The sequence below is a fragment of the Phyllostomus discolor genome, chromosome 3 (genome assembly GCF_004126475.2).
Source record: "Phyllostomus discolor isolate MPI-MPIP mPhyDis1 chromosome 3, mPhyDis1.pri.v3, whole genome shotgun sequence".
NCBI lineage: Eukaryota > Metazoa > Chordata > Mammalia > Chiroptera > Phyllostomidae > Phyllostomus > Phyllostomus discolor.
Genome location: NC_040905.2, coordinates 134,018,924 through 134,037,281, shown reverse-complemented (window position 1 = coordinate 134,037,281; position 18,358 = coordinate 134,018,924). Strand labels below are relative to the sequence as shown.

At 37.4% G+C, this 18,358-nt stretch overlaps 1 protein-coding gene and 1 pseudogene across 8 annotated transcripts in view; one reads left to right on the top strand and one right to left on the bottom strand.

Annotated features, from left to right (window-relative positions):
• LOC114512547 (aminopeptidase O (putative)) overlaps window positions 1–18,358 on the bottom strand; it is a 439,198-nt gene that overhangs the window by 117,429 nt on the left and 303,411 nt on the right. For all 8 annotated transcript variants that reach the window (XR_004902147.1, XM_036021469.1, XM_036021474.1 and 5 more), the window contains 3 exons: window positions 15,974–16,076; window positions 15,204–15,311; window positions 3,930–3,973 (listed from right to left, as the gene is read on the bottom strand). Coding sequence is in view for 7 of the 8 variants with exons in the window: in XM_036021469.1 (XP_035877362.1) it covers window positions 3,930–3,973; window positions 15,204–15,311; window positions 15,974–16,076 (255 nt within the window). In the remaining variant the exon portion in view is untranslated. The remainder of the gene's footprint in view (window positions 1–3,929; window positions 3,974–15,203; window positions 15,312–15,973; window positions 16,077–18,358) is intronic.
• LOC114512549 lies at window positions 4,287–4,708 on the top strand (annotated as a pseudogene).

Sequence of the window (18,358 nt, the reverse complement as noted above, 5' to 3'; positions counted from 1 at the left end):
TGAGCCCTGCCAGCTTTTATTTCTCTTTGTCTCTGAAACATCAGCATTTAAACAGAAACCTCTCACTGACAATGTCTAAAATGCAACTCCTCATCTCCCTGCTTCCACTTTCAAATACTGTCCCTCCTGCTCCCATTGCATCACACCGATTCCCCAGATAAAACAAGGGCCCTCATACTTCCAGTGCAACTTCAGAGTATCTGAGTGATCAGAAGAAAAGGTCAGGCTCATGCTGGATTCCTCCATTCAAAGTTCACCACCCATCACCCAAGTCTTGCCTCTGGAATCTCTCAGATTGCTCATTACTCTCCAACCTCAGGGCCACCACCACCATTCCTGCCCCGGTTCCAGCTCCAGATCTGTTGACTGAACTGCTGTACTGGTTTCAAATTGGTCTCCTAACTTCTCATTCTTCCCACCCTCATCTATCTTCCATGCTGCTCCCACCCCAGAGTACCTTCCCTACCTGCTGAAGGGACTCCTCTACTTAAAACCTTCAGTGGTATTTCTTTGCCTCAAGGCTGGAGGCTAGGACTGATGAGGCCTTTCTCTGTGTACCCAGAACTGTGAACCCTTCCTACACTTCCTACACTGAGTCACAATGTATGTTACATGCATGTCTTCAGCATATCCTTTCCTTAACTAGGAGCTTCCTGGGGGCTAGCCATGGAGTTAATTTCCTCTGTTTCCCATTGTCCAGCCTAAAGCCTGGCATGGGAGGTGCTCAATAGAGAATGTTAAATTAATCGAAGCAAGAGAACAATGCAAAAGCAGCATGATGGAGAATGCCAGCCCCTGAACACTGACTGGCTGGTCAAATCTGAAAAACCTTGCCCTGTTCAGAATGGCCCACTTGCCTAATGGATGTGCCTAAGGATCATTTTGCAAAAGAGTCAAAAATTAGATGTTCTGAGGATAGGTGTGGGCCTTTGGAGACCTAGATAAAATTGATACAATATGCTGCATAGGGAAAAGGGCAAACAATCTGTTTCAATAGCTGAATTAGATTCAGAGAGTAGTTAGCAGGAAAGATGTTTGAGTTTCAAAAAGCATTCCAGTACATTTGCTGAAATAGGTTCACTGTAGTTATGAAATTGTCTTAATTTTTAAGGAGAATTTTTATTTTTATTTTTATTTTTTATCCTCATCTGAGGACATTTTCTGCATTGCTTTTAGAGAGAAGAAGGGAGAGAGAGAAACACTGGTGCAAGAGAGAAGCATTGATTGCTTGCATCCCATATCCACCTGGGCCAGGGATCTGCATCCAGCCAGGAACATATGTGTCCACATTAGGGGTTGCACACATCGAACTGGGGGTCACACATGCACGTATACAAACCTGGGGTCAACTCACAACCTAGGTATGTGCCCTGACCGAAAATTGAACCCACAACTCTTTACCTACAAGACAAAGCTCCAACCAACTGAGCCACAATGTCCAGGACTAAGGAGAATTTTTAAAAGGCACCTAACCTGGTAGCCAAAACATGATCCTAACTGGGAGAAGTATCCTCTCATTGGGGAAGAAGGTTGGTGGTTGGTGGCCACCATTAAACAGAGATGCTCTCTTCCACAATTACAACAAACATCTTTTGGTGGGTCCATAGTGTGCCACCTCAATAAATATTCACAATGATAAAATCCAGGTTCCCTGGAACAAGAGGGCTCAGGGCCATCCAAATGAACTCTATAACCTTATTAGGAAGGGATAAAAATAAGACTTCCCAAACTAAAATTCAATTTGTTACTTCCATGAAAACTACTGTATTTATGCCCTAAGAAGTTCTGAAAGAATGCACAGTCATTACTCAGAAACACACTTTGGTAACAAGAGGTAATTACATAATTTCTATTAGTTTACTTCTTCCTTTTTTTTCTTCTGCATTAGTTCCTAAGGAAAGCCCTCCATTCTGTTACAGGGCCTGAAAAGTTATTCCAGGGCAAGTACAAAAGAGAAGGAAAATAAAAAATCATACAAGTAAACTATTGTTCTTGACCTTAGGAATGATAATCACATCTGAAGTGATTTTTACATGAACAAAACCCATATTTCTCTTTGAAAAGAAAAAAAATGGTAAATCTGAAACATTTCAGACCTTCCAAAACAAGCCATACTTCCTTTGAGTCACCTTAAAAGCCTACGTATCTGGTCCAGTGACTACAGACCCATGCAATCTCCATGGGTAAGACTTCCTTTAGCATCAAAGGCATGAACAAAAAAAGGTAGAAATTAAGGAAGTTAACAAATAATTTAGCTATGTTAATTGTATATGATGCTCCAATTTGCTTTATGTGTGTGTTCCCATCTGATTTTTTTAAAAGCTGAACAATAACATTTCTAACTATTGAACCAAGAACTGGAGGTAGAAGGTGGAAGATGAAGAAAAAATCTCCACATCCTCATGGCCCCTGGATTTCTCCAACCCCCTGAATTTATTTTCATTTCCCAGTAGCATATACCCTGACACCTTACTTGTAAGACTCCTGAATTAGGCTGCCTACCAAACAGGCTCATCGACATGGAGGTGTCTGGCCTTGCATGGATCTAAATCAATGTCTGCTTTAAAGAATTCCACAGAGTTCCACATTTGGAAATCTGTTCTGAGCATAAAAATATGGGTAAAACTGTGGGACAGAAAGGAGAGTAATGTTGCTTCTTCTTGAAAGAAACGTTTAATTTCTCAAGATGCCCCCTTTAACATTTGATACCAATTTTACTATTAGAAATTATGTTCCAGGGGGTTCACTTTTAGTGCCTAAATTAAGATAGGAAATTAGAAGGAAAGGTTGGAATGAATCTAATCCAGACTTTGATGGATCCCTGTAGGTGGTTAGCCAGACTAAAACTGGACACCTCCAAAGAAGAGGATCTTTCTTTGCAGAGTGAGCTCATACAGCAAAGAGCATGGGTGAGAGCCAGACAGACCTCATTACAATCTGCACCAGCTCCCTTGCTAACTAAGGTATCTTAGAAAGTTACTTAACCTGTGGAACACTGTGGATAAGAGCAGAGGTTCCAGAGCCAGGCTACCCAGAAGCAAATCCCAGTCCTGCCACACACACCTCTGATAGCACTGGTTGCTTACTCAGCCCCTCAGTACCTCAGTCCTCTTACTGGTAAAACAAGGATGAAAACATAACGTACCAGAGTGTTGTTTAGAGGATTAACTGAGTGCCTATTTATAGTAACCTCTGAAAAAGTATCAGCTTATCATAATCATGATGATGATGATGATAATGATGGTAATGATGATGAAGAAAGAGAAAATGCTGTAATGAGGATCAAATGGATCTCCTATAGATAGATCCTGAATATATGCCTAATGCACAGAAGCTGATTATTGTTATAACTATATCAATAGGAAATTAAGCACCCGCTTTTCATATGTATTATCCCGTTTAATGCTCTGTGAATCCCTGCCAGAGAGGGTAGAAAACTGGAATTTGCAGGGATGAAATGACCTGCTACAAATGTTGTATAGATGGGAAGGGGTAGAGCTGGGGTTAGAACTGTGAAGAGCCTGACTTCAGATGCCACACTCATTATTACACAGTATATTCACCTTCAATAAAACAGTGTTTCCTTATATTAAGTCACATTAACTACAGCCATCCTGACTGTTAGAACTTTCCTCTCTTCCATTCTTTTCCACAACAGCTGAGGCCACACAGTACCTTTGGCTCGCCTCATGTACCACTGTGGGGGCTCCTGACTTGGGCCTCCCTGCTGTGCCCACTAGCTTCCAGTATCCACGTGGGCCCCTTTCGAAGTTTGGCTGATCCTCCTAGGACTCCTGCTGGCTGGGCCAGGTCCCTGCCTCTATTAAGAGAGGAAGATTGAACTTTCTTGGTTTAATAGCCAAACAATGGCAGGGTCATTTTAAACATAAAAGTAAAACTAGGCCCTTAATTCCTAAATTGGCCCTCACCTTTTTTCTTCTGGGATGTTCTCCAACAACATTTGAAGGAAATCCTGGAATGAGAAAAAAGCAAACCATTAAAGATGTCCATCGATGAGTAACTGCCAGGAGTTGTGCCAGAGACAGAGCATTCCCAGCTGTTGACAGCTACCTGCTGGAGAAGCTTGGCCCAAATGGAATTATTAGACTACATACCCAATTTATCAATTTACCAAGGCTTCAATCCAATCAGTTTAAGAAATTTGTTTTGTAAAAACCAAAAACAATCTTTTTGAGTAAGTCGCAGTTGCAGCTGCGGCTCACCGGTGTTCAGCCGGCTTCTGCTCCTGGCTTACCGCTGTTCACCTCCAACCAGGAACAAGTCAGACAGGAAGCAGCGCGACCGCAATGGCTTTTAAAGATACCGGAAAGATACCTGTGGAACCAGAGATGGCGATTCACCGAATCAGAATTACTAACCAGTGGGAACATAAAGTCTTTGAAGAAGGTATGTGCTGACTTGATCAGAGGCACAAAGGAAAAGAATCTCAAAGTGAAAGTACCAGTTCGGATGCCTACCAAGACTCTAAGAATCACTACAAGAAAAACTCCCTGTGGGGAGGGTTCTAAGACTTGGGATCAATTTCAGATGAGGATCCACAAGTGACTCAATGACTTGTACAGCCCCTCTGAGATTGTTAAGAAGACTACTTCCATCAGTATTGAGCCAGGAGTTGAAGTTGAAGTCACCATTGCAGATGCCTAACTCAATCTTCTTGATAAATTGACTGTCAGTTGTTAAAAAAAAAGCACAAACAAAATAAAAAATGTAATGCTTATTATTTTGACCCAAACCAATGGTTTATTTCATTTTGTGTTTTAACTATTTTCAAAACATTGGCCATAGAACAAAGCACTGTCCCTCTCTACTTAACCAGTTTTCCTCTTCATGAGCTTTCCCTAGATATCCTGTTATATCCTGAACAGCCTCAAACTGAGAAGCTAATCACTAACTTGCAACTTTCTTGCATTGCTCAGGAAAGATAAAGACAAACATCAAGATGATTAATATCCCAATGGAGGAACAAAGATGATACAACGCCAAAATGGCGCACTATTCCCTGCCTCCATCTGCAGCCTCTCCCAGTGCCACTGTGCAAGCCCTTGACTCTCTGACATTTAGGATGTTTCAATAATAGATATTTTAAACCTAAAGACATGACTTACACATACCCATCGCTTCTTTTACTATGGAAAATTTCAAACAGATTCTAAAGTAGACAATAGAGTATAATCAACCTTCATCATAGCCAATCTGCTCCATCCACTTACCTGCCTCTTGTATTATTTACAACTGAATCCTAAACATTACATAATTTCATCAAACAATGTTTCAGTAAATGTCACTAAAAGACAATAACTCTTTTAAAACATAACTGCAATACCATATGGCCTTAAGAATCTACATATGAATATTCAAAAATCACATTTATATTGAATTTGTTCCTTGAATATTGTGACCAATCTTTTCAGTCCATCTAATTCTGGAATCTTGATTTGGTCTCAACTAGGTTTCTCAGGTAAAATGTAGGACACCCAGTTAAATTGGGGGCATACTTACCACTAAAAAAATTATTTGTTGTTTATCTGAAACTCAAATTTAACTGGGTGTGGAGCATTTTTATTTGCTACATTAGTGTTAACCCTGTCATCTGAAGATTTGGTAAGACACATTTTGAAACAATATACAACATGAAATAAACAAGAACAACATTTAACTTTCTTGGGATCTACACTTGAAGTTTTTCTTTTAATAAACAGAAAATCTTTCAAAAGAGGTTCTTTAAAGAGAGAGTAGATGACCAACTATGACACTGCCAAATGAACACACCTCCAGTTGGAAGCCCCACCCATACCCCAGAGCCAAGCCTGGGGATCCAGGGGCAGAGTAGGGCTCTGATGAGACTCATTTAACTCAGAGTGTGAGATGGAAGCAGGGGGAGGAGCTTTGGATTACAAACAGATGGAATCACAGAGGAGTGGAAATCTGTAAACAATTTGTATGACAAGGTGTTCTTTTTCTATCATTGTACTAGCTTAGCCATCACTACACTGGTGAAGCCAATCATCCCTTTCTACACATTTTTGGGTGCTTAGGTCTATTTCTTCCAAAGGCAGTGTCCTTATTAAGGGCAATAATGAAAAAAATTTATTTCTTGCAACTTCTGTTTTCCTTATAACACTTTACTTATTTATTGCTACTTCACCCAAAATAAATGATACTAAGAATACCAGCTAATATTAAAGGCACGGATCCTGCAGTCCAAATGAGAGAGGACAACCCCAAATAGAATAATGCCTCACATCTGAATTCCTTCCCTGCACCTGCAGTGTGGATACAGTATAGGGAGAAAAATACCCCAAGAAGTAAGAACAATATTTAGAATGTGAAAAACTATTTTTGCTTTTGTTTCTTAAAGCCATTCTTTTTGTTTTAATAATTATTTTGTAAAAATTTTGAATTAGATATTAATTTATCAAAATTGATTTATTAATACATTACTTTGTAGGTATTTCATTGGCTGAATGGCAATATTCTTGCTTCTTAAAAAAACCCAAGTACTGTAAGTATAATTTCTTACTAATTTTACTTCATTATCTCCTTAGAGCCCATATCAACTTATCCCATATTTGTACAGTAATTTATGCTCAATTATGGGAGAGGGGAATTACATCAACTCAATGGCAAGGGGGAAAACTTAAATCCATGAGAAGCAGGATATGCAAAGTTAACTTTAATTCTGCTCTCTTGCATCTTCCAGTTACAATTGTGTCTTTCTTTAAAGGACCCTTCTTACTCCTTTCATAGACCTAATTTTTAACCTCAAAATGCTAGTCTTCCTGTTCCTTCCTTCCTTTCATCCCTCCATCCTTTCTCCCTCTCTCTTTCTTTCTTTTTTTTTAAATTGGCATATACCCCATGCAGTGGACTCATCACAGAAGCTTTTACCCACTCTCCATAACAGAACAACATTAAAAAAATACATTCTTTAGGAATTTTTGTTTTCATTTCCAACTCTCCTAATAATCTATATGTTAATCAGATAAATTAAGCTTTATGATTAAAATAAAACTACACTGATTTTGGCACATGGCTAATTAGGTCATTTTTTAGTCTTGGTGAAAGTACTCTATGAAAAGTAGGTGCATATAGATTCTACTGGATAAACTGGCATTTGCTTCATAATAACACAGTCTAAGCATTTTTGACAGATGTTTTTGAATAATTATCATGGTCATGGGGAGGGAGAAAGGAGAAACAAAACAATCAAAATGTTGAAGCAAGGTCAGTGCTGGCAGGGTAAGAACTGAGAAGAAAGAAGAAGTCATGACCAAGCTCAAGAAAGCAGTTTTAATTAAGGCTGAACAGATGATGATACTAAAATCCTGTATAGGTAGGATGTTTGGAAGGGAAAAAATTAAGAAGAAAATTTTATTTTATTTTTTAATATATTTTATTGACTATGCTATTACAGTTGTCCCATTTTCCCCCCCTTCACTCCCCTCCACCCTGCACAACCACTGCTGCCCACAATCCCCCAATTTAGTTCATTCCACGGGTCTTATGTATAAGTTCTTTGGCTTCTACATTTCTCATACTATTCTTACCTTCTGCCATCTATTTTCTGCCTACCATCTATGTTACTTATTCTCTGTATCTTTTTCCCCTCTCTCCCTGTCTCACTCCCCTGTTGATGACCCTCCATGTGATCTCCATTTCCGTGGTTCTGTTCCCATTCTAGTTGATTGCTTAGTTTGTTTTTGGTTTTGTTTTAGGTGTGGTTGTTAATAACTGTGAATTTGCTGTCATTTTACTGTACATGTTTTTCATCTTCTTTTTCTTAGATAAGTCCCTTTAACATTTCATATGTAACAGGGATACAAGGGCTTGGTGATGGTGAACTCCTTTAACTTGACCTTATCTGAGAAGCACTTTAACTGCCCTTCCATTCTAAATGAATGCTTTGCTGGATAGAGCAATCTTAGATGGAGGTCCTTGCCTTTCATGACTTGGAATACTTCTCTCCAGCCCCTTCTTGCCTGCAAGGTTTCTTTTGAGAAATCAGCTGATAGTCTGATGGGAATTCCTTTGTACGTAACTCTCTCCTTTTCTCTTGCTGCTATTAAGATTCTCTCCTTATTTTTAATCTTAGATATTGTAATTATGAAGTGCCTTGGTGTGTGCTTTCTTGGGTCCAACTTCTTTGGGACTCTCTGAGCTTCCTGGACTTCCTGGAAGTCTATTTCCTTTGCCAGATTGGAGAAGCTCTCCTTTATTATTTGTTCACATAACTTTTCTACTTGTTGCTCTTCCTCTTCTCCTTCTGGTACCCCTATATTTGAATGTTGGAATGCTTGAATATGTCCTGGAGGTTCCTAAGCCTGTCCTCATTTTTTTGAATTCTTGTTTCTTCATTCTTTTCTGTTTGATTGTTTCTTTCTTCCTTCTGGCCCACTCCATTGATTTGAGTTCCAGTTTCCTTCCCATCACTATTGGTTCCCTGTGCATTTTCCTTTATTTCACTTAGCGTAGCCTTCATTTTTTCATCTAATTTGTGACCAAATTCAACCAATTCTGTGAGCATCCTGATCACCAGTGCTTTGAACTATGCATCTGATGGGTTGGTTATCTCTTGGTCACTTTGTATTTGTTCTGGAGCTTTGATCTGTTCTTTCATTTGGGCCATTTTTTTTGTCTTGATGTGCCTGTTATGTAGTGAAGGGTGGAGCCTTAGGTGTTCACCAGGGAGGGGTAACCCACATCACTGCATTGTGATGCTCTTTGTGAGGAAAGGGTCCAGAGAATGCTTGTTCCACTCTCTGCCTGATTTCAGTCACTTCCCCCACTTCCCACAAGCAAATTGGGACCTTCTGGTGCTGATTCCCAGGTAGATGGGCTTGTATATATTTTAGGACCCTGTGGGTCTCTCCAACAGACTCGTCTGTGAAGCTGGGGAGTTTCTTCTGCTGCTGTCTCAACCCCCGAAGATGTTTTCAATCAGTGGTTTGAGGCTTCGTTTCCCAGTGCTGGGGCCCTGGGTTGTGCAGTTTGCCCTACTCCCCAACTGTTCCTCCCAGTTTATCTGTGCAGGAATGTGGGACCGCCCACTCCACCAGCTGCTGCCTGGCTGGGTCCACCAGGCGCAGCCTTGCCACAAGTCCTCTCTGCATGCCTGTCTCTGCCCTTCCTGCTGGTTTGGATGAGTGTGTCTTCTTTAACTCCTTGATTGTCAGATTTCCATACAGTTCGACTTTCTGTCAGTTCTGGTTGTTTGTTTTTTGTTTTTAAATTGTTGTCCTTCTTTTGGTTGTGTGAGGAGGTACAATGTGTCTACCTACGCCTACATCTTAGCTGGAAGTCAAAAAGTAAATTTTAAAAAGAAGAAATTGAGGGACTTCTGAGTAAAGAATCTGGTTCATAGCCTTGCTCATCAGTATTATTAATACTATAAATAAAATTAATTAGCAATATAAACAAAAACACAATCCACTTAAAAAATCAGCAAAAACTTCACCAGCACCACTTAAACCAGGAAAGAAGTACATCCTTGTGGTATAAATTTCAAAAAGGCAACTAAGGAAAGAGATATAAGATTCCAATATAGTTTCCATCCTCTCTTCTGCACCACTTCCAACCTCATGCTTAGCAATATTGAGACTGGTGAATTGTCCAAACCCTGAAAATTCTCCCACATACCACCCACACATTTGGAAAGAAACAGGAATAACTTTATCTTTCCTCTTTTTTTTTTTTACTGTGAGGGACCGGAAATGTTTGCTGGAGAAAGATGAGTAATAGCTGGGAAATAAACAACTGAGGATGACACTGCTGAACTGTGTAGGTTGTAGAGCTCCAAGCTGAATTAGTGGAACAGTATTAATTGAGGAAGTAGCTGTAATGGAAATAAGCTGCATCCAAATTAGGTAAAGTGAATCTTGACTGGGTACATTTAACAAAATTTCAAGAGTTAAAGAAGCCAAATTCTTACAACAAAAGCTGCATACAGCTTCCTGGAGCTCTTTCCCTGGGCCCCCTCCATGCATAAAATCCAAACTTCAAACTGTAGCTCAGAAAGGAAGAAAGACATGTCTAAGAAGAGTTGGGAGAGAAATCAAGGATCATATTCCAATACATATGAGCATAAATAAAAGGTCAAAACAGTGTTACTGATGCTGAGGATGAGCAAGAAGTATGGCAGAAATAAAAAGAGAGGAAGAAATAAAAAGAGGCAGAAATAAAAAGCACAACATAAAGAAAAAGAATCCAGTCTTGAAGAAAATACAGTCCAAGAAGCAGAAAAAAATTCTCCATGAATGCATTATGCTATAAAACAAACGTAAGATCATAATAAGAACATAAATTCAGTGAAATGAAAGCTCAAAGACACAATCACAAAACAACAAAATGAAATGAAAAATCAGATTGCAAAGCAAAGGAAATAAACTAAGAACCAAAATAATGCCAGTATAGGACAGTAATAAAATAGAAACAGCAAAGAACGGACATTAAAGAAAAAAATAATGTTATAATAAAAATAATAATGTTGCTTGAGATAAATACATACCATGAAGAGTAAAAAAACAAAAGCAATTAGAAAATAACAAGTATGGAGGACAAAAGTGTTATAACATATGGATAACTGGTCACCTCCAACAGAAAAATAGAAGAGAATGTGTTCAAAGATATAATTAAGACAACTTCAGTGAAAGAAGGAAAAATACAAGCTATAACTAAAAATATAGCTTTATGGAAAAACTATAGAACTATAGACTCATGGTCTACAGACTATGATATAGACTCATGGACACCAAGCCATTTTTTTATTAAATATTTTTATCTGCAATTAAATGTCAAAGATAATGAAAAAATTCTTCTGTCATCTGACTGATATGTATAGAGGAAAAAGTAAACTGACTTCAAATTTTCAAGAGCAGTGTTTAATGCCAGAAGGCAGCTGAGTAATATCCACAAAGTTCCAAGGAAATGAAAATGCAACCCAAGAATATTATGCCCAGTCAGTTTATAAATCAAACATAAAGGCAACAAACAAACATTCTCAAGCACATAAGAACTCAGACATCACAGAACCAGTGAGTCTGCAAGTTAAACACCAATTTGATAACAAAATTCAGCCAACAAAAAGTTGAATGCAAATAAAGAATTCAAGAGTATAGAAGTATGGTAAAGACTATGGTGAATACTGAAATCATTTAAATACAGAGTCAAGATTCTACAACTGTGAAAACTGTGGTTACAGTACATACTAATATTAATTTCAACCTAAACTATGCAAATATTAATTAATAAAAATTTAGAATTGTGGGGAAAGTAGTAAAAGTACATAATTACTGATTTCATCATCTTTTACAAAAGTGAATCATGCTTTCTAAAATTGGAATATATAGCTAAAGAAAAAAATAATTTTAACCTCTAAAGATTGCTTTGCAATTGTGTTTTTTAACCATAGAAGAATATTTTAGGAAACAATATCTCTTAGATTTATATGAAGTTCAGGATATTCACTTTATATTCCCATTACTTTCTTTTTCATTTATTACATTTAAGTAAAATAAAATTTAAAACATTTTATTAAAAGCTAATATAATATAATCATATTTTTATAAACTTACTTCTAAATATATCTTTGTATCTACATATGTGTACACACACATATTATATACACAGAGACACAGATACATGTACACATATCATATACACTTATAAAGAGAATGAAAAAGACAAAGTGGCATTTACCTAATATTCATTTTAGGTATTTATAGGTGGTGGGATTTTGAATGATGATTTATATTCTTCTTTGTACTTTCTTTTATTTCTTGAAGTTAAAAAAAATGAGTATGTGTCAGTTGAAAAGGCAGTAATTTCCAAACTTACTGTGGTATTGGCATAAGGAAAGAAATATAGATAAATGGAAGAAAACTGAGAGTCTGGATATAAACTCTTACATTTATGGTCAATTGATTTTCAATAAGGGTAATTCAGGGAGGGAAAGGATAGCCTTTTCAACAAACGGTCATGAGACAACTAGAAATTCACATGCAAAAGAATGAAGTTGAACCATCTAACTCATACCATATACAAAAATTAACTCAATATAGTTAAGAGACCTAAATATAAGAGTGAAAACCATAAAACTCTTAGAAGAAAACATCGGATTACATCTTCACGATTTTCAGTTAGGGAATGAAGAAAATATTTGTAAATCACAATCTGAAAAGGGACTTGCAATCTAGAATATATAAACTACTCTTACAACTAAATAATAGAAGACAACCAATATAAAAGATCAACAAATGATTTTCATAAACATTTCTCCAAAGAAGATATACAAACAGCCAGTAAACCCATGAAAAAGTACACAGCATCATTAGCTATCAGAGAAAGGCAATTTAAAACAACAATGAGATACCATTTCATACTTGCTAAGATGGTTATTATAAAAAAAAATAGAAAACAACAAGTGTTGGTGAGGATATGGAGAAACTGGAACCTTCGTACATTGCTGGTGAGAACATGAAATTGTGCAGCCAATGTAGAAAACAGTAAGGCAATATCTCAAAAAATTGAATTATCATATAATCTAGTAATTCCATTTCTGGGAATATAGTCAAAAAATTGAAAGCAGGGACTTGAAAAGATATTTGTATACCAATGTTCAAAGCAGTATTACTCACAAGAACCAAAAGGTATAAATAACCCAAGCATCCATTAACAGATGAATGGATAAAGAAAATGTGATGTGTGTGTGTGTGTGTGTGCATATATATATATGTGTGTGTGTGTGTGTGTGGGTGTGTGTGTGTGTGTATAATGAAATATTGAGTCCTAAAAAGGAAAAAATTTCTGACACATGCTTCAAGATGGATGAACCTTGAAGATATTATGCTCAGTGAAATAAGCCAGACAGAAAAGGACAAATAACATATGATGCCACTTATATAACATCCCTAGAGTAGTCAAACTCATAGAGACAGAAAGTAGAAGGGTGGCTGCCAGAGACTGTGGGGAGGGAAGAATATGGAATTATTGTTTAATGGATACAAGTTTAATTTGGGAAGATTAAAACATTCTGTAGGCATGGTGGTAATGGTTGCACAACAGTATGAATGTACTTAATGCACTAAACTACATACTTAAAAATGGGTAAAATGTAAATTTTATATATATTTTACCACAATTTAAAAAGTAAAAATTAAAACAAAAAGAAGAATAAAGTACTGATACATGATACACGAACCTTGAAAACATTATGCTGAAAGACAAGCCAGTCACAAAGTTCCACATACAGGGGTGGGCAAAAGTATGTTTACAGTGTAATACAAATAAGAAATACCAGTAATTAATAAATAATACAAGAATAAACTGTGTTTTGTGTACTCACAATTGTAAACTTACTTTTGCCCCACCCTGTATTATATGACCCCATTTATACAAAATGTCCAGAATAGGCAAATCCCTAGGACAGAAAGTAGGTTAATGGTTGCCAGGGGCTGAGGAAGGTGGAAAAGAGGAGTGACTGCTAATAGACAAGGGGTTTGTTTGAAGGATGATGGAAATGTTCTGGAATTACATAGTGGTTGGTAATGGTAGCACAACCTTGCGTGTATATTTGACGAGATTGGGCACATTTGGGGTGGTACGGCTGTAGACCAACCTTATGTATACTTGAAAAAAAAACAGCAACAACCCACTGGCTTATATACTTTAAACTGGTCAATTTTACAATATGTGGATTATATCTCAATAAAGCTTTTACAAAAACATAAAACTATTATTTGAGAGAAATGAAAGAAAAACTGAATGATTTGGTGGAGCGAGCACTAAGTATTCCATGGGAAGTTGAAATCAGAATCTCAGACACACAGTAAATACAATGCACTTATTTACCATTGCAGGATCTTGGGAGAAGTGGTTTTTAGCAGTAGGAATTTCATCTAATCGGTCAACCAAGCGTATGGCTTCTGAGCCAGTTTTCAAGTTGCCTTTCCACATATATGTTTAGGAACAGCCCCTCTTCCCTAACCAAAAGAATAAAAATGTGGAGGAATGTGGAGACAAGAAAGAGCCAGCACACTCATGCTCTTCTCTCCATGTGTTCAGATTATACTTGCACATCATTTATATCTAACATTGTGGACAATGTGACCCCAAACTGCATAAGAGCACAAATGTCAAATATCAAAAATACCTATCCCTGGCTGGTGTGGCTTAGTGGATTGAGCACCGGCCTGTGAACCAAAACGTCAGTGGTTCAATTCCCAGTCAGGGCACATACTTGGGTTGCAGGCCAGGTCCCCAGTTGGCGGCATATGAGAGGCAACAAATGGATGTATCACTTAAACATTGATGTTTTTCTCCCTCTCTTTCTCTCTCCCTTCCCCACTCTCTAACCGTAAATAAATAAAATCTTTTTTAAAAGAAATCCATCAATCCAATCTGAGCTGAGGCTACATCCTCTACTCTCTATCAGCTAGCTATGAGCACTGTTTCCAGAGCCAGTCCCCCTTTGGTAACTTTCTTATTGCTATGTGTACCTTGGCCACACACTTATATAAGGTGACATTCTTTCTCTGATAGTTTTGAGATCAGGCTGTCTGAATATTTCAGTGTATCTTGTTAAACTATCGGTTTATCAAATATATATGGTGTACATACTGTGTGCCAACTATAAACTAAGTACTGACCAAATGAAGAGCATAGTCTGGCCTTGCTGAGTTTATACATAGAATGGAGGAGATATGAAAAAAAACAAGTGATCTTAAATGAAAATATAATTATAAATAACGCAATGGCAATGAAAATGAAGGCTAGTAAAAGGCAAAGGGTAGAGAATGACAGGGTGGATGCAGGTATGATTAGCTGGGGTGGCTCTGAGAGTGTGGTATTCAAGCCAAGACAAAAGGATAAGAAGGAGCCAACCTTGCAAAGATCATTCCAGGTAGAGGAACAAGATTGTTTTCTTGTTTTTGTTTTTAAGGTCACTTAAGATGCAACTATCCACATCACTGCACACAAGATAGCTTTGGGTCACAGATATCTTGAAACTAGAGGGAGATCACCTCTCTAAAACAACACTTCCTTGTGTCCGCTTCATTAGCTTCCCGTTTTTCCTATTGCATTAAATCATAAATCTTTCCCACACTTTTTAATGCTCACATCATTTAGTTTCCACATACCACACCCCCACCAACTGTATATCACACTCATGAGAACTCATAAATTACCTGGGAAAGAATCAACTGCCCATGACATGTGTGAACAAATTTTCTTAAAAATGAAAAATAGGTGTTATCTCCAAGTCTTCCAGCAAGAAATCGGAGAAGGAAATAGCCCTAGAAGAAAGGAAGAAGTAGAAGTGAAAAAGATGACTACCATAGGTTCATCAGAAAAATGCTTACACAATCAGCTCTAACTTACCCACCAGCACTTTGTACACATCTAGAATGCTCCATCTGATGTGTTCCAGGCTGCCCTTTATACTCTTAGCAGTAAGGTTGGGCCTAGAAATTAAGGATCAACTACTTTGCTTTCAACTCATCTGGGCATTCCCATTCTCATTTTTTCTTGGTTTGCATGAAGTCTACACACTCATCACAGACCAGAAGGAGAGAGGGGCTTGGCGCCTCTCTCCCTCAGCAATCAGGAAAGAACTTTACAACTCAAAATACTTCCTTCTTATTCATATATTCTAATTGGAACATGACAACAATTTTAAGATTCTGCTCTTCAAAGCTGACATGAGGCAGAGAAAAGGGAGATACAGGGCAGGATATCATTCAGGTTCCTTTGACTCATGCCCTATTTTGGGGGGTATAAAGTGTTTTAATTATTGGATAATTAGATATCTATCTAGTCAAATGTCATTACAATATAGGGGTTTTTTTGTTTGTTTTGCCCCAACCATGTTACTAAACACTAATCTTCACTATTTATATGTATAACCAAAAAACTGCCTCACCATAATAACTGGCTTCTGTCACTTAGATGTGCTTACCTTTAAATAATGAACCTGCATGAAGACCTTCTCTGAGTTGAGCCCATGTTTGATGACAGATGATCCTGAGTCACTCATATGGCCAGTTTTCTCTTTATTGGGTCTAAAATGATGAAGTAAAAGTTTTTTTTTTAAGTATAGCACATTTTAAACTAACTAGACCATAACATCATTGTAGTCTTACTTTCAGAGTTGCTCAACAGTGCCTTAATTCTATTCAGTAGTACCAAGTATAATTTAAAGCAGTTTACATTATAAATTTGTATACTGAACAAGGAGCGATTTATATTTGGGTTGGCAACTTGAGGTTGGCCATTGGCAATATTTTACGTCACCTTATCCAAGATTAATGCTTGCCAGACCTCAAGGAATCCAAGCTCCAATGTGCATTGTATAAGAACCTATGCACTTTTCTTTCGGTGGGAATGATGGACTGGGAAATGCAATGGAAAATGTATCTTACTTTGAAGAATAAAGAACTTATATCTTTTTCAAACATTTTTGAAAACCCCATGTTATTCAATTCTCTTGATTTGTGTTTAGTAATGAGGCTCCTTTAAGAAACATTTATTTAATGAACAAGCAAGACAGAAGCCAACTCATAGATACAGAGAACAAACTGATGATTGCCTGATGGGAAGAGGTTGGGGGGATTGGGTGAAAGAGGTGAAGTACAAATTGGCTGTTACAAAATAGCTATGGGGATATAAGGTACAGCTTAGGGAATATAGTCAATAATATTGTAATGGCTCTACAAGATGTCAGGTGGGTGCAAGGCTTAAAGGGGGAATCACTTTGAAAGTTATATAAATGTCCATGGACATGGACAACAGTGTGGTGATTAATGGGGTGAGAGGGATATAAGGGGACGAAATGGTAGTAGGAAAACATATAATAAAGATTAAATTTTTTAAAAAAGTTATACAAATGTCTAACCACTATGCTATATAGCTAAAACTAATATGGTATTGAATGTCAACTGTAATTGAAAAATAAAAACAAAACTTAAAAGAAGTATTGTACTCTGAAGTCATTTTAGAATCACAAAAGCAAAAATGAAAGTTGTAGAAGCCCATGTTTTTAGAACAGGTATGGACATTCGGAACCACATACTTCAATCTCCTCATTTCACAAACAAGGGAAAATGAGGCACATAGGAATTAAGTCTGCATCCAAGTTCTCATGGATTGTTTTGATTTGTGTTAACATTAGGACCAAAACTAATGATTCCTTATTATCTTTTAGAGTGTTTTCCACTATGCTTTATGATTTTAAATATTTTTAAAAGTCCTTTTAATAAAATATAATTGTGTTATAGTGAAGCTTCAACAACTAGCTAAAGTTAAACTATGTGAAAAGGTATTTGTAGCTTTCAGCTGTTCTGAAACCAGTCATTTGTTGGACAAATACTGAAGAGTACGTACTGAGGTGAGCAGAACCCAAAGGCTCCTGAGACTACCAGCAGGTCAGAAAGGCTGGTGGTTATTTTTAGATGGTAGTGTAGTATAAGTACAAGTGACACGGCCTTTGGAATTGAAGAGACTTCATGTTGAATTTCAACCTTACTTCTTATGCCTGTTACTTACTAGCAGTTTAGTTAATTTTTTTAATCCTCAATTTATTCACTTGCAAAATGGAAGTCATCCTAGCTATCTTCCCAGGTCCTATGGGGAATAATGGAAATATGTATGTACAATCCCTGGTAAGGGCCAGGGATACATAAAATACTCAATAAACTTAATAATAAAATATTATCAAGTTGTTAGCAATGAATACTGCTAAAATCAAGGTTGGTCATCTGATGTTAAAGGCAATGGATTTAGGCTGTTCTTTCACTTAATCCCCTATGTCCACAAACACAACATGTAAGGATGTTGGACCTAAAAGGAATTACTTGAGGATGACTCAGCTTGCCAAATCAACCACTTTGCAATGTGCTCCAACTGCCAAGCAAATAACCTCCGATTAAATCTCTGCTGAACATTTCAGCACATTACCCCAGCAAACACAAGGCTTGGGACAGCCAGCCACTAGAGCAAACTGTATAGTTTCAGTTTTTCTACTTGATCCCTGACTTGTCTACATGACTGTGCTTGTAGGAATAACTAGTCCCTTTCATCTTCATTTAAGACTGTATTGAAAAGCATCAGCTTTACTCTTGTTCTCAAGTCTGTCCTGGGGTTGAGTGTTTTTATTAAGAAAACCACACTGGCTTTGATAGGGAAAGCCCACCAGCCACAACCTTGCAGGGAGGAAGGCTTTTCAGAACCCAAATTCAAACCAATTTTCCCAGCCTCAAGAGAGACAAGCTTGCTGTACATTTTTTAAGCCCTTGAATTCTGAATTAGACTAATAGAAGGGGTAGGGCACAGAAGACGGATGTAA